The sequence below is a fragment of the Cyprinus carpio genome, unplaced genomic scaffold (assembly GCF_018340385.1).
Source record: "Cyprinus carpio isolate SPL01 unplaced genomic scaffold, ASM1834038v1 S000006701, whole genome shotgun sequence".
Taxonomy (NCBI): domain Eukaryota; kingdom Metazoa; phylum Chordata; class Actinopteri; order Cypriniformes; family Cyprinidae; genus Cyprinus; species Cyprinus carpio.
The window spans coordinates 832570-849036 of record NW_024879310.1 but is presented as its reverse complement, the minus strand read 5'-3'; the positions used below and the strand labels follow the sequence as shown (position 1 = coordinate 849036).

At 33.0% G+C, this 16467-nt stretch overlaps 1 protein-coding gene across 3 annotated transcripts; it reads left to right on the top strand.

The window, feature by feature from the left end:
- Window positions 1–3145: 3145 nt before the first annotated feature.
- Window positions 3146–15836, top strand: LOC109075254 (uncharacterized protein C11orf53 homolog). 3 transcript variants are annotated; one of them, XM_042755460.1, is made up of 5 exons: window positions 3146–3285; window positions 9616–9716; window positions 12897–12936; window positions 13053–13354; window positions 14579–15836. In XM_042755460.1, the coding sequence occupies exons 3-5, from the start codon at window positions 12930–12932 to the stop codon at window positions 14972–14974; spliced, it is 705 nt and encodes a 234-aa protein (XP_042611394.1). In that variant the 5' UTR covers window positions 3146–3285; window positions 9616–9716; window positions 12897–12929; the 3' UTR covers window positions 14975–15836. The 3 variants fall into 3 exon arrangements, with proteins under 3 accessions (XP_042611394.1, XP_042611396.1, XP_042611393.1); XM_042755459.1 differs by lacking the exon at window positions 3146–3285 and adding an exon at window positions 8167–8654; XM_042755462.1 differs by lacking the exon at window positions 9616–9716 and having other exon boundaries at window positions 3155–3285.
- Window positions 15837–16467: the final 631 nt, after the last annotated feature.

Below are 16467 nucleotides of genomic sequence, written 5' to 3'. Positions count from 1 at the left end.
TTGTTTACCTAGCAATTTTTAGCAAAAATGAATTACAATGCACTGATTATGTGCCTTGCTCAGGGGCTCAGTGGTGACAGATTTGTGTTGTGAGCTCAGAAAAACTCCTATTCTCACATCAACTCGCTAGCTAATTGCTATCTTCATGCAGACCCTTGAGCATAAAGACTAGAAACACACCCTTATTTGTTTCTAAATGAGACCAGACACTGAGCTAATGCAAATTGCATGAAAAAAATATATAAAAATGTGGCTATTTTTCCAAGTGCTAACTAAACAGCATGAAATAAAATTCTATGTGTTATCCAGACAAGTCTAACAAGCTGTTTGCACTCCCATTCATCTTAAGGGCACTTTATGAAGTAGCAGTTTATTTGAAATCTGCCCTTTTCCCTTTATGGCAGCTCATGAGCACTCAGTTCTGTTTCCATGAGCCAATCACCTGAACCTAAATGCCATGTGACTAATAGCTCCAGGGCTGCAGGAATATGACACCATGGCAATGGTGATTGGCTGATGACATCCCTTCACTACCAAATATCCTTCTCTGTGATGTCAAAGGGAAAAATATGTTGTGCTGTAAGAATATATAATATAATGGAATTTTAGTTTGTATTTTTGCATTTTTATTATATTTTCATATGATTTAAAACTATCAAAAATATATTTTATTTCGAATGGCTGTCAGTGAAGAAAGATCTGGTCTAAATGAATGAATGAATGAATGAATGAACGAGTGAACAAATTAATGAATGAATAAAAAACATCTCCATAAAATCATACAGAAGTGCACGCCAAATAACTTTATGTATTTATTATTATTATTATTATTATTTTAATACAGCATTTTATTCTGATCTTAGAAAATTAATGTATGACGGTAATTGTGGAAAGATTGCATCAACTTCAGTTCATGAGGGAGGCAGAAGACAGCTTACCATCAGTTCAGTGGGAGGCAGACCAATTCTGATGAAAGGTAAGATTGGGCGTTGAGATCCCCATTTTAACTCTAGTTAATCCTAGGAACAAGGAGTATGGAAAAATCAACTGAATCAGAGCACCTCTCCACATACCCCAGCAAGATTGTGTCACAAGTTTAAAATGTGTATCAAAGCATCAATTTAATATGCAGCATTCTACATCGGAAATTAGCTGTCCAGTCAGTACAGTATCAGTATATTCCTGGATATAAAATGTGGAATATTATCACAAATCTCTAGTCTGTGACCCAAATTACAGAATAAATTTGCAGTCATAAAACAAATTAAGCACCTGAAACTGCAGTGTTCTGTATGATACAGACATGCTTGTAATATGCATTTAACGGATTATAAAGCAACCTTTGTATATCCTGTTTATACATGTGCAAATGACATGACTCTTTAAAGATGCTCTGACCCCGCTAAAGTTAACTAGTGTCTCTGTGGCCAGATTAGTCTTTTGGGGGAAAAAATTGTTTGGGAATTACTTCTGCAAATCTTGTAGCAATAACTTTAACAGCTCAATCAAATTAATTTTCAAGCTGTTACCTATAAGTGTGGCTTTCTCATTGACCATCAGCCTTTAATGATTTACAACACCATCTATATGCCTTAAGAGACAGTTGCATTGAAAACCCTGCATTGTAACTCTGTAGAATTCACATAATCATAATAACACACACACACACACACACACACACACACACACACACACACACACACACACACACACACACACACACAAATAAATTTGTTTTATTGTGTATGTATTTTTACATCTCTGAAACTTTGTATGAAACTTTACAGACATTATTGCTATTCTAAATCTTACAGAAGGTAAAATTTATTTCCAAACACTTCAAGAATAATATTCAGCTCTGCAAAACTCCTATTAAATAATTATTTTTGCATAGACGTCTGGAAAATTCTGCTTAATTCTCTCTTTTATATTCTCACAATAAAAATGGTTTATAAGATAAGCTCCTGCCTGTGTTGAATAAGTCATTAATTTATTAAATCCCATTAATGAAAATTATTATTTTTAAAGCTCTTATTTGAATTATACTCTTTTACATATAGCACCACATGTTTTTTAGGTATTCAACATGTGACCATCATCACAATCCAGTCAAGGTGCTTTTAAACTTTATGGTTTATGCTGAAATGCAGCTTTATTGCATTTATAAAACTTGTATGCATGGGTTACATTATATACAATAAACTGAAGCGATTAGCATGGTTATTTCCATTAGCTAGAACGCACTGTGATTTTCTTTGCAGCCAGAATTTCACAAGGTAACCTGAGACAGGAGTGAAAGGTCAGGCTTTGATCAGGTTTTAATTATTTGCTCTTGTCTCGCCATTTATTTTCCCTTGAGTAGTTACAGATTTTGTGTGTTTGTGTGTTGATGCACACAGTTTTTTTTTGTTTTTTTTTTTACCCCATTACATATTGAAATGTCCTATTTGAACAATTAATACCACAAGGTAACCTCAGGCTTAGTTCCACTCTTTGACTGTGCACAAAACATTCAAATAGCTTGGTCAGTGTTTATCATTATGCAACATGGTAAGAGTTTTACAACACAGACATTAAGCTTGCATTTGATTAATTGTGACCTATTTAATGTTGAATTGCAAGAATATGTTCTACAAGTATTTGCTTCACTCTGTCAAATAAAAGTTGCTTGGTTGCTTGGTGCCATTTGAACAACACACTAATGAAATAAAGGCATAAAACAGCAGGATCTCTCTTATTTAGCAGCTTTAATTGGAAATGTGTGAATTAAAAAACACAGCAATTTGATTTTAATAACGATTTGCATGTTTTCTCAATTTATACAGTTTAACACTGCTAGCGCTTTTATAGCTTTTTTCTTTGTATTTAATTTAGTTTTTTTCAAAGTATACTTTTATTGTTTTATTATGAAAATGTGGAAATGTTGTTGCATATATAAGTTTTAAGCAGTAAACTTTGTAGCGAGGGTGTCACTGTTTCTGTTAGTTTGGACATTCTTTTTGTTCTGTTGTCTCTGCCTTGTTAGTTGTCATGGTTTTTGATTTGATTTCATCATTTTGTTCACCTGTGTCTTGTTAATCATCAGTGTCGGTGTCGGGTCCTTGCGTTCCATTCAGAAGGGCTCATCCCTATGCCCTAATCCCTTTAAAGGGTTTACCTTCCGGAGTGAGAGCTTCGAAGGGTGTAGGGAACCAAACCGTTTCTTGAAGCGCCCTTCTGCGTCATCATCACGTGCCCACATGGAGGCGCCGTCATCATCAGAATCAGAATGAGCTTTATTGCCAGGTATGTTTACACATAGAGGAATTTGTTTTAGTGACAGAAGCTCCATAGTGCAACAGAATGACAGTGATAAGACAGAACACGGATAATAATAATAATAATACAAAAATATGTATATAAAAATAGACAGTGTACAAAAAAAAAAGCAAAAACACAATATATGTAATCTAGACAATTATGTATGTATGGGTATGATATGTGCAAATTTGAAATGTAAATAAGTATGTTTGTTAAATAATGTATAATAGTGTTGTGTGTTCCACAAAGAATCTGCCCAAAGGATCATGGGAGCCCGAAGTGTCCATTATTTGTACCCTTTGAAATCCTTCATTCCGAAGCGCCCTTTGAAGTGTCCAGTTTTGAGCATTTCGGTTTGGAACGACCCTTTCCCAATAAATGTCCAAACAGCAATGATATTAGAGCATGTATTGTTATATCTTGCAGCATTTACATCTCTTTTTACATTTGATGTTGCTTTTGAGGAGTTGTTACTTATTATTGACATCATACCAACTGAGAATTTATTGCAATGATTTTAAATTCAGTTCAGGGATCTATCTGACATTATGACATAACATTGATTTTTTTTTATATAAAGTCTTTAGGGCAATAGGCTATAATGTTGTTTTTAGATAAATGGCCTGAGGGTGAATTTTTTTTTTTTTTTTTTTTTTTTTTTTTGGTGAACTATCCCTGCTTCAAGGGATTTGCAATTTGGGAGTTCAGGAAATATACTGTATTCAAGAATATTCAACATATATTTTGATCATAGATGTTTCACACAACATACAGCAAAGGTTAGATGTTTCGTCTGCATGCAGCAACTAACTGAAAAGTACAGAAAAGTTTGGAAAAGTACGGACATTAACTAATGGAACCTTATTCTAAAGTGTTACCTGAAATCTTTTCAAACAAATGCTAGCCTATGGGCACACTGAAATACAATTTTGTTTTTGTTTTTTGGCATACATTTTTATTATAATGGCAGCCTGGATATTTTAAACTGAGTCTTTCTAGTACACACTAAGAGAATGCTTTTTGTCTGATTACTACACTGTGTTGTAATCAATGCACTGTTAATATAACAATTATTATTTTATATATGTAGTTAAATTTGTGTTCAATTTAATCAATGAATGGAAAAACTATTTACAAGCAAAATTAACATTTTTTTTTTTAATGCATGCAATAAAACTTTGTTCCTTGGAAGCAGGATGGACTAGTGTCCTTTCATGGAAAAGAAAATGTTTTTTTTTTTTTTTTTTTTTTTTTTTTTTTCTAGGATAATGTGGAGATATCACAAACTAAATCTGATAAATGGTCTTGGATAAGTCTACCATGGTCAGGTCATGCACCATGCAGGACTAAAGCAATGGTCTTAATCAAAACGAAAGGCATGATCCTACTCTGAGTTACTTTATAGGCTTCTGTAAGTCTGGGCTGGAAATAAGTTACATATGGAAGTCTTTGGCATTAATTAAAACAGATGTTTTCAAAGTAGAAAACCTGTTATATCATGTGTATCATCTGATGAATATCTTCTGATGAACTGATAAACAGATATCAGCGCTGGGTGGTTGGAAAATGGAGTATAAATATGGAAAAATCAATAATTCATAGCTGACTATTGACTTCCGAATACAAACACAATCTAATAATTATTAATAATAAATAAAAGAGTTTTAAGAGATAGTGAGAACACACTTCCATCATCATGTGAAGTTATCAGCTAAAAAATTAAACATGGCTGTAAGCTGGTTATACATGGACACGATGTAGCCATGCCTTTTCAATTCAGAGACCTAAAGTAGAAGAATGCTTTTAATACAAACCGTTCAATTTACCATTTATATGAATGTAGGCTTACTGGTGAGAAGTGACCGCTCTACTGATGAAACATTTTGACTCTATATAGCGCAATCTATTAAAATGAACTAGTAACTAATATAACATATCAACATTTTAATAATCAAGCTCAAACTATAATCAAACTTAATACAGCAGTTTGTTCTGGTTCTCAAATTTAATTGGCATGTATGAGCAACTTTGCCAGAGTAGTGCACTCCAACAGCACTGGAATTTTTCACATGTTTGAAATGTTTGTAAAAACCCCCTTTTCCACTGTTTACATCACTCTGCTTGTTTGCATATTTCAGATAGAGGCTGCATCCAAAATCGCACTTCTCCCTACTTTATAGTAGGCAAAAAAAACAGTATGTGACAAAAGTATGTCCGAATGCACAGTACTCATAAAAGAGTAGGAAACAATTACAACATGGTAAATGTACTGTAGTATGTCCAGACACCTGTGGCCTCGTGCCTGTATGGCTATCTGAACAGCAACACTCCTGTTCTTCTAAAATTGCTTAATTCAGAAGCCAAGAGCCTCTAAACATGATTAAGCCACAAACATTACATGTACATATGGCAACATTTTAAAACGCGCAAATATTTGGATGTAGCAAACCCCTCATTCAAAAAATGTGCACGGGCAATCCATGAAAACATTTTTTCTTTCGTTTTTTTTTTTTTTTTTACATTTCATTATCGGAAATATTGAGTCATTGTAGAGAACTATATAACCACTTGATAGAAATAGTCAGTGCCAATGTAGGCCTAAATGTAAGATCCAAATGCACCATGAAGGCTGTATTATTGCATGGTTCTTGACGCAGAGCGCTGAAAAATTCCTCTGAGCGAGCCAAGAGAATGTTCCTGTGATAAGACAAGCCACTGCTCAGGGTGACAGAGCAAATAAATGATTCAAAACCATTTTCCTGCGGTCTACAGAGATAAGATACCCTTGTCATTAAGTGAGGAACTTTTTGAAACGTAGTTTCTACGTTTGCCCACTAGAGGACAGCATTGATCCCAAACTGAATCACAGACGTCGGTTGTGGGCAGGTGAGGTTCCTGCGTAGCCTAGTATTTACATAGTGTTGCAGACATTGACAGATGTATTGTTTTTAAAGGAATGACAACACCTGTTGAACTGTGATTTTTATCTCTTTGAAATAAAGACCTGATAGGTGAATTCAGTTGCCTGTTGTAATTTTATATATCTTAATGGAAAATTCTCACATATCCTTAATCCTTTCGCATTAATCACTCATTCATCAAGAGCACTGTAGTTAGTTGGAAATAAAGATGGAGATTTGCTTTGCATAATCATAATTCCATGCAGTTAGTTTGTGTTCTAAAATAATGACCACACCGCATTTGCTTATGGAATTTTTTTTTTTTTTTTGACAGTTTGACAATATTTTGCAGGTTAAATTATAGTTACACATTTATCAGACTGATAACAAAAATAATTTTAAAATAATTTTAAAAAGAAAGAGCATCACATCCCATTATTACAGGTGTTTTGTTCTTTGAACAGTGTTTATTTGAATTAGGCTATATCATTCAACTATAGTGAGCAAATTTGTGTCCCTGAAAGTTAACATTTCCTTACAATAAAATATCACATTCTTTCTGTTTTCATTATTTAAAATGTAAGATGCATACTGACTGTCAGCATCTATCCAAAAGTAATTGACCCATGGGCTTTCACTGGAAAGTCTCTCACGGTCAGATTTGCATTTTTCTATATTTAACAGCAAGTCAAAAATAAAAGTCACGTATTGTTAATTTAAAAACACCTTACATTTCTAGAGCTGTGCATAATGTACTGCCCATCCACATTCATGCAGTTATTATTAAGAGAAATATTAGAGTTTGATACCTTGATGCCATACAATTTGTTGTAAGTATTTTATGAAACTGTTTTAGTAAGTGTTTGAGACATTAATAATTAAGCAGCACAGCTGTTTTTAATGTACATAATAATTATACGTGTTTACTGAGCACCAAAACAGCAAATTAGAATGATTTCTGAAGGATCATGTGACACTGAAGGCTGGAGTAATGATGCTGAAGACTTTGCATCATAGGAATAAATTACATTTTAAAACATTGGAACATCAAAAAACAATTACTTTAAATTGTAATAGTACTTTTTTAAGTCATAAGAGACTTCTTTCTTTCTTTCTTTCTTTCTTTCTTTCTTTCTTTCTTTCTTTCTTTCTTTCTTTCTTTCTTTCTTTCTTTCTTTCTTTCTTTCTTTCTTTCTTTCTTTCTTTCTTTCTTTCTTTCTCTTTTTTATCATTACACATAAAAACAACAACATAGAGGTTTGCAACTACATGCGGATACTGACAAGTTTTAAATTTTAAGGCAGTGTTCTCTTCTTTATATTCCTACATATTCAAATATTTTGTCTAAAAATGTTATTCAATATATTAACTGAACATTAACTTCATATTTATTGAACTATTTTTTGAAAGCAATATCTCGCTTGTATTTGTGTTGGTGGTTTGAATCTGTGTTTACCTGTGACACCAAACTTTACTTTCTAAACACCTTAAGCATTTTTAATTTGGATTTTTATTATCTCTATTCTCTATTTATTTTTCCCCCTTTTATTAAAACATTCATCATGTCAGGAATGTTGAATGCTGACAGATTTCTTATTAACCTGACACAAGCAAAATAATCTGCTGTCTTTGTATTTTTAGTCAACCAAATATTTTTTCATACATTTCCATTTTAGGTTTCTAGTAAGTGACACACTTAGCGTGAGAAGAGATTACATGATAGATAGAAAAATATCCAACTGGAAGAGATGATACCCATGTAGAAACAGGAAGGTGTGCACATGAGTCACTCATAAAGAGGACAAAAACCTTAATCTATGTTTTGACAGTCGCACTGTCCAAACAACCCTAGATGAAAAGTCACTAAAATAACTTAAAAACATACTCCAGGGCATTTGAATTTACAGTGTAGACATTAGGCTTCACCAGTGAGAGCTGAGGTATCAGATCTTCATTTCTGGTCCACAACTATCCCTCATTCTGAAACACTGTGCGTCTATAGCTATCAAGTGAAGGCATCCTTTGTGGTTTTAACTAATTTTATAATGTAAGTATATAACTTGAATGGTGCTTTAATGCTAAGCAAAGGTGTATGAGAATCACACCATGCTATAATAAAAACTCCAAATGACCATCAAAGGTTAGTCTTGACATTACCAACGATGATATCGTGTCATTCGTGCTCGCTCCTCGCTAATATGGAAGGTTGATGCAAATGCCTGAAAAACGTCCTGGCAATTATTTGCATGCAAACAAATGTGTGAGGGTCATTTCAAAAGCTGACTTCTGATCAGCATCTATAGTATAGTTCACTACAGCAGAGTTGGATTTTGTGTCTTTGGTATAATGGTCAAATTCGGCTGGAGTTTGGGAGCAGACAAAGTTGTTTCACTGGGATAGATAGCTGACTATTTCCTGTCACTTACATCTGAAGTGTCTGCATCATGGAAACAGGTAAGGTGTAGTTTTACCTGTTATTGGTATTTAAAAACTCTGTAGTTTGAGCTCAGTTTTTGTCATGCTGTTTATTTTGAAGGTTAAGATTAATCTTCTTGGAATGATTGAACTACATCACTTAATATTTAACTCTAACGTTAACCTCTCTGATTACTTAATTACAAGACAACTTCATGATAGACATGGCTCAGTGTACTTTGGACCAATTTTAACTTCCTTATAATACAGAAAATTGCAACAAATTTATATAGTGTATCAGGCAGTCTTCGATGCTTGTAAGCAGAACTTCAGAGCTCCTCTACTTCATTCATGAAGCTGGGGCCTTTTACATAATGCTACAATGATTTTTGCATGCAATTTCCTATCACAGACATTTTAAATTGCAAATACACTGTTCTGTTGACTAGGATCTTTGCTTCCCAGGAATTATATTATTGTATTTTTAATTTTTTTAAATTTTTTGGTAATAAACTTCAATATCAATGTTGAATGATGACCTTGTTTTGCTCTGTTTACATCTTCCTCCATTAACTATGAGGTCGTAATAGCACATTTGACAAAAAAAAAAAAAAAAAGTAAAAGTGGTGTTTCAACTGGACGGAGTTAGTGTTTGTAAACTGATCAATTTGCATTGACCAAAACCAAAGATAATTTCCATGCCAGTTATAGATGCACGCCATAAAACTGGCTAGAGATACTGAACCTGCTCAAAAATCAAACTGCAAATGAGAAATAATTGTACACTTGTGATAATAAATGTGCAGTTATTAAACAAACTAAAGAGCTTCGTATCAAAAGCTGTATTTGTGTGCAACTGATTTCATGTTGCACCATTTGACTTACATTCACTCATATGATAAAAAAACATACACAAACGGAATAACATCAGGCATCCATGGTTAATCAGCTAGGGTTTTTCTATGTTTACAAGTATGTAATGCTGTCTGTATTTTTGCAGAATTCTCGAAGAGAGTGTATCAGGGAGTCAGGGTGAAGCACACAGTGAAAGATCTGCTGGCAGAAAAGAGGTCACGGCAGACGAGCGGCCCGCGCTACGCTGTAAGTCCACCACTTAATCTTACCTGGTCAATACCCTCAACTGAAACATACCCCGCCCTGTCATTCACAATGCTTCCTTTCACTCAATTCACCCTGCCACTCTGCTCTTCTTTTATATATGCAAACAGACAGTTTAAAACAGTTGGTATATTCGGTGCTCGGCCACTTTATTTGCTCATTGGCTTATCTTTTTTATTCTAATGATGAACTTATGGCCTCTGATAAAAGCCCTTGGAGTCTCATCCTTTTCTCACACGGGTGGGATGAAGCAATGCCCCTTAGTGAATACCTGCACATAAGCGGCAAACAATAGCAGCAGCGCTGATGGTCATGAGCTGCTGAGGTTTGGGAGTCAATCATTCTTTTGCTGCTGTAGTATGGCTATGCAAAGTCAAACACTCACACACCTGCTCCGCTGTATTGTTCCTCCTGTAGACCACAGACAAGTCGCCTGTTGTCACTCTAGACAAGCACAAATCAGACTTGCAGACATCTGGCTGCACAAGAGAGAAAGCTTTTCTCAATGTCAATGGCACGCTGAACTCGCTTTTGTTTGAATAAGTAGCTTAATGGCTTCTGTCTCGTCACTGTACAAACTAATAGTATTGCAAAATTTTAAACATTGTATTTCAATTGTACACAAAATTTGTTTCAAATTTAAGGCTGTCAAAACGAGATTGATCGCATCCCAAATAAGTGTTTACATAATATATGTGAGTGTACTGTATATATTTATATGTATATATAAATGCACATACATGCATATATATATATTTAAGGAATATATGTAATAAATATTTATATCAAAAAACAAAAAAAAACACACACAAAACAAAAACAATAATAAGTATGTATATGTATAATAATAATAAGTATATGTATATGTATATGTATATGTATATGTATATGTATATGTGTGTGTATGTAAATATTTCTTAAATATATACATGCATGTATGTTTATTTATATAAACATATATATATACACAGTACACAGTTATATTATGTAAACACAAACTTTTATTTTGGATTTATTTAATCACGATTAAACGATTTGACAGTCTTGAATAATACTTGAACAGTATTAAGTATTGTGAAAATAAAATTAACCTGTCTAAAATGTGAAAATTACTAACATATTAAATGTTTTTATATTCTTATATTCTTTTAAAAATTATTATGTTAATATATATATATATATATATATATATGTATATATAATATGCAGTTGTGGTCAAAATGTATAAAATATAAAAAATAACATGCATTTTGTATGATCCCTCTTTTTTTGGAAAAATAATTAATATCTTGCAGATACTGTATGTAAATGTAATTGAACTCAAAATGTAATTTTGACACATACTTAATTAATTATAATTATACTTATATATATACACTATGTTTTCAAAGAATAATAAAAAGACGTGTAAATAGGTGTCAATCATTGTGATGCCATGGGGACACGACTGAGACCAAACACAAACCACAATGGCAGAGCAGGGGGAGGGTTGCACAGGAGAATCAGAGCATGTCGAGGCCACGCAGAACAAAAATTGCTTTATAATAAGCTTACATCTATATCTATGGCCTTTTATTTGGGGTAGAAGAGCCATCTGCAGACTTCAGCAAATGTTGTCCACAGAAGTCATGTCCAAACACAGGACCAAAACAATACAGACACTTGCCAGGGGTTCCAGACGAACAATAGTAAAATACTACTCTTATATAATCTTTGGTCAAAGAAAAATGTTTAAATAAAAGTTGGCATGGATCAGATAATAACAAACATTTTACAGTGAGAGCTGATATTACAGAATGTGATAGGATTTTATTTTGCATATTGTTTTAAGTATTGTGTTACTAGTCAGTGTTATTTTAGTAGGATTGACACAGTATTATATTTTTATTAATATTTTAAATTCATTTAAATTTTAATATCTTTTTTAAATTTTAGTTATTTAGTTTTTTTCAGTTTTTGTCATTTGTATTATTATTTTAATAATATGTCAACATGGTGTTTATTAATTTTTATTTCAATTTTATTTTTAGTTATTTTAGTGCATCAAGTTAAACTAAATGGAAATGAGAAATGTTGCATTGAGAGCTAACTGCAACAAACAAATAAAATATTAAAAATAAATAAAAGGACAAGCACAAATCATAACAGCCATTTCAGAATGATTTCAAGAAGTAAACTAGACTATGGATTAATGAACCCAGAACAGGAAAAAAACCCCAAAACAAACTGTGAATCACACAAATTTTGCATCTACATTAAAATGTCACTTTATTTCTAGCAACTTGGCATAAGCAAATGCTCTCCATATAATACATAAGGACATAATACATATCGTCTACCCATCAATTCAATAGCAAAGTCCTGGTAAATATGAAAAGAGAAAAAAGTGCTTGCCAACTTAATGCACAGTATTGATCTTCATTTGACTGTTTCACACTCTTGCTTGCTTGAGAGGCTCTCCACCCCGAAAGCCACCAACCCCCTCACTTCCATCTACTCCAGCTTGGTTTATCTTGAGTCTGAATCATGTGAAGTGCCACAGCCTTTGAGCTCTTCAGCAGCCTGATTTCCATACCCTGCCTTCAAAGAGGCACTGAGGCGTAGGTTGTTCACACAGGGAAGTCTTGGGACGAGCAAATGGCATTCAAATACTAGCCTCAAAATTTGCTTGCCTTCCAGCCAGTGCTGCCTTGATATCAGCTCTTTTATGCTTGTAATATGCAAACAAAAGAGAGCCTGTGTCTGTCTATTGCCTCACCAGTGGCTCTTAACCATATAATAACAAAATTGTAAGCTACAAATCTCTAGGTCGCACTGGTGTTTTGGTAGTAGAAGAACTGAACCTTAACTAGTCGCATCCTCTAGTCTTGCAAAACATGAGATATGCAACATATTTGTGTTTTAGAGTCTGCACTGATGAATATCATTGTGTTTTTGATTTTTGTTGTTCATCGGACCATGGCTGTTTGTTGCAACACTTGCAAGTGAGACCCTCTTTGCAATCTCTCTGAGATTTCTGGCAGTTCAATAGATGCATGCAAATATTTGGCGTGTTAGCATGTCGTGTGCCATTAAGACTGGATTGCATTAGTCAAATGAACTAAATAATCACAGACAACTGATGGTCCATGGGAAAGTGATGATATCAACCTTTTTTTCCAGGGTGTCTCATCTCCTCCGAGTCCATTTGTTCAAATGACTGGTGAGTCTTCAAACACTTTACAAGTCTATGTAATGCCTTTTCTAGATATACTGTAAATACTGTATTGGTAATGAATTATTTTCATGTAATGATCAAGATTGTTGTGGTTTCTTCAGGTTCTCACATGCTTCCGAGTTACTACGGCATGAGAAGACCTTTCATTGCAGACACAGAGTTTTGTTCCTCAACTAAACCATTTTCTACTGATGTCTACCCGTCATCTCTAATGGGAAAGTCTCTCTCGTGTGACACCGCATGCATGTCTGGTTATTCCTCACTTATAGACAGCTACTACCCAGAGTCTTTTGGCGACTACCGCAGCACACCTTTCTCCAGTGGAGGAAGTACAATATTCTCGCCCTCTGCATTGTCTTCTTTGCTTCCTTCTTACTCCAGTGACTCATCACATTATTTGCTGGTAAGATATGGCACATGGAGTAAGGTGGCACAGTAACAAAAACGTCAGTGATGTTTAAATGTATAGCCAAAATCGTTCATATGGTGTGTCCATCTGTCCAAGTCTACAAGTACATGACAAGATTTGTTCTGCTTTGTGATAGAACTATTTAGTAGTTCAGCCAAATTTAAGCTATGAAGGGACTTTTTTTTTTTTTTTTTGCTTTTATTTTTTTTGCTTTGTATTTGAACATGGGGACAAAGTTCAAATAAATCAATATATTAAATAAGTTTGCAGGCAGTTTCATCTAAGTTGTACAAGTTTTTAGAAAACAAAATACAATTATATAATTAATTTGAAAAAATATTTTAATATTTCATTAATATTATTAGCACTTTTTATAAGTTTATATAATTACAATTAAATATATATTTTCATTTGATTAATTTATTTCAAATTAACATTGACATCAAAGTTTTATCATTTTTTAGGGAGTAAAAAAATATAAAAATGTAGTAGTAATTTTAGTAAATAAAATATAGTATTGAATTTTAAGATATATTGTATGTAAACTTTATTTTTTTATATTTCAATATTTCATCCAAGTATAATACATTTTTTAGTAAAAGAAAATAAAAATGTTAAATATTTAGTTGTTTATTTATGGGCCTATGGAACTAATCAATAAGATAAAGTTTTTATAGGCAGTTTTAACCAAATAGTACACATTTTCAGAAATAATTGTGTGTGTATATATATATATATATATATAATTATATATATATATCTATATATATAATATTATCTATATATATATATATATATATATAATATATATATATATCTATATATAATAGTTTTTGACATAACAAAAATAACATAACAAAAATAGCATTTAACAAGTATTTAAATAATTTACAAAATATTTTATTCTATTTCATTAGTTTATTCAGGCGAGAACCAGTTCTTTTAAATAGTTCTCACTTTACAACATCATACCGTTTTTTTTGTGTGTTTGCGTGTGCCATTCTTTTGTGTATATTTTTCAAATTTTTGTCTGTTGCCCCTTATCTCTCCCATCGTTATTCATCTTGTTCTAAAAGATCTTGTATTAAGTACAAGGAGATACAGCAAGCTTTTGAATTTAGTGTCTTGTCACTTAAGAGAATATTCTAATAATCTGTGATGTAAATCGCTGGCACCTCACACTTGAGGGTAATGAATTCTTGCTTATGTTCACTGCAGAGGGACTCTTGGGAGCCCACGGGGAGCGACGGGGTGGAGGGTATGTGTGGAGATGCTCTGGCTCCCATGCCCCTGTCTACACCCAGTTCTCTGGTCAACCCCGACACCGTCAGCCCGACCCAGTTCCGCTCATCGTCCCGGGGCTCTACCATGACGTCTTCACAGTCATACTCTCTCCATTCACTGGATGAAGTCAATTATCACTCCTCATTTCAAACCAACTCTGGCAGCTTTGCTTCCCCTTCATTCATGACTGAGCCTGCATCCAAACTAGTGCCAGTACTACCCTCAGAAGATACTGAAAATGCCCCTTCAGCCTTGAGCGACAGCCTGGCTTGGGGCAAGGAGGACACTGCTAGCACTTGGTCACAGTATGAGATCAGGAGGGCATTCTGAGATTGAACTGGAAGGAAATAAAGGCTCACCAGCCTAGAAGATCAACACCTCTTCAATACACAACAACTAACACTAAAATCTTTTTGCCAGTTTTACTTAGCAGAGCTAAGACTTAACATTGGGGAACAAATTATATCTTCAATTTAAAGATTTATTTGTATCATTTATTATAATTGTATCTTCTTTTTTGTCATCACAACTTATATTGTCTCAGCTGGATAATTAGGATAATAATCATTATGAGTCTGTTTATCCGAATTTTTATTACTGTGACACATAAGTGACTGTGAGTCTATATGTATATTACCTGCAAACATTAAGTGTTACAATATTTATAGTCGATTTGTAATATCTAGCTAGTCTTATTCCTCTTCTTGTGACTCTTTTCAAAAACCTGTTATGGAAATGGTCTAAAGGTCAAATAAACTATAATTACAAAAAAAGCATGTAACTCTACAGCACGATGGAATTCAAAGAGTTATAAAAAGAAGATATAAACAACAGAAGAAAAAAAAACATATTTAATGAAATCTCCGACATTTTATTGAATGATTAAATACAAACATTTTCAGGACAACAAAAACATTAAAACAAGTTTTTCATTGATATATTCATAATATACTCATATTTATTAAAATATGACTTAGAGGATTAGGAAAAATACATAAAAAAAGATTTCTTTTTCTTTTCTTTTCTTTTTTATTGTATTTCTTTATTCATTTTTTTAGATAAAGAGATGTAAGTCGGTTCAATTCTAAAGTAATAGTCTGTCAGGAACTTTTTATGTACATACAATATACCATATAAAGCTACTAAATTGACCTAAATTTGATTGATCTATAATAACAAATATTTTTTTTTTTTTTTTTTAATTTTTTTTAAGATTAAAAGAAAGGTAATTTCAGGAGGAATGCTCAAATTAGAGCACAAATCAGACCATAATTCACAATATTCACAATTAAATAATAATAATAATAATAAACAATAAAACTGCTATCAAGTTGAAAGCTTACAGGCAATAATTTAAAGCAGATTTCTTTAAATTAGAGTAGGCTACTGATTCAATAGTCATATTCAATAGCAATATATTTAACTTTTTATTTGATTTTATTTATTTATTATTATTATTTTAAGCAATAGAATTGCTCTCTGCGTGTGAAAAGTTTGAAGAAGTTGCTGAAAGTGCATTACATTTATTGCCAAATAAACTAGTTATGCTTTATTTCAAATAAACTGAGTCAGATGAAATAGTTACGCGCAACCCTATTGCAACATGACCTGAAGTTCTCCTGTTTCATCAGCAGGGGGCGACATTCAACTATCTCGTAGTAACAGACCTCCTCAACCCGGTTAAAGTCTTCGAGATTTTCTTAGGGTTATGGAAGATCTATTAATAAAATTTGACTGATAAAGACTGGTAAGAAAACAATATTTTGAAACTGGAGGTCTATTTGCAGCGGATTAACGTCACAAAACAATTTCACAAAGGCATA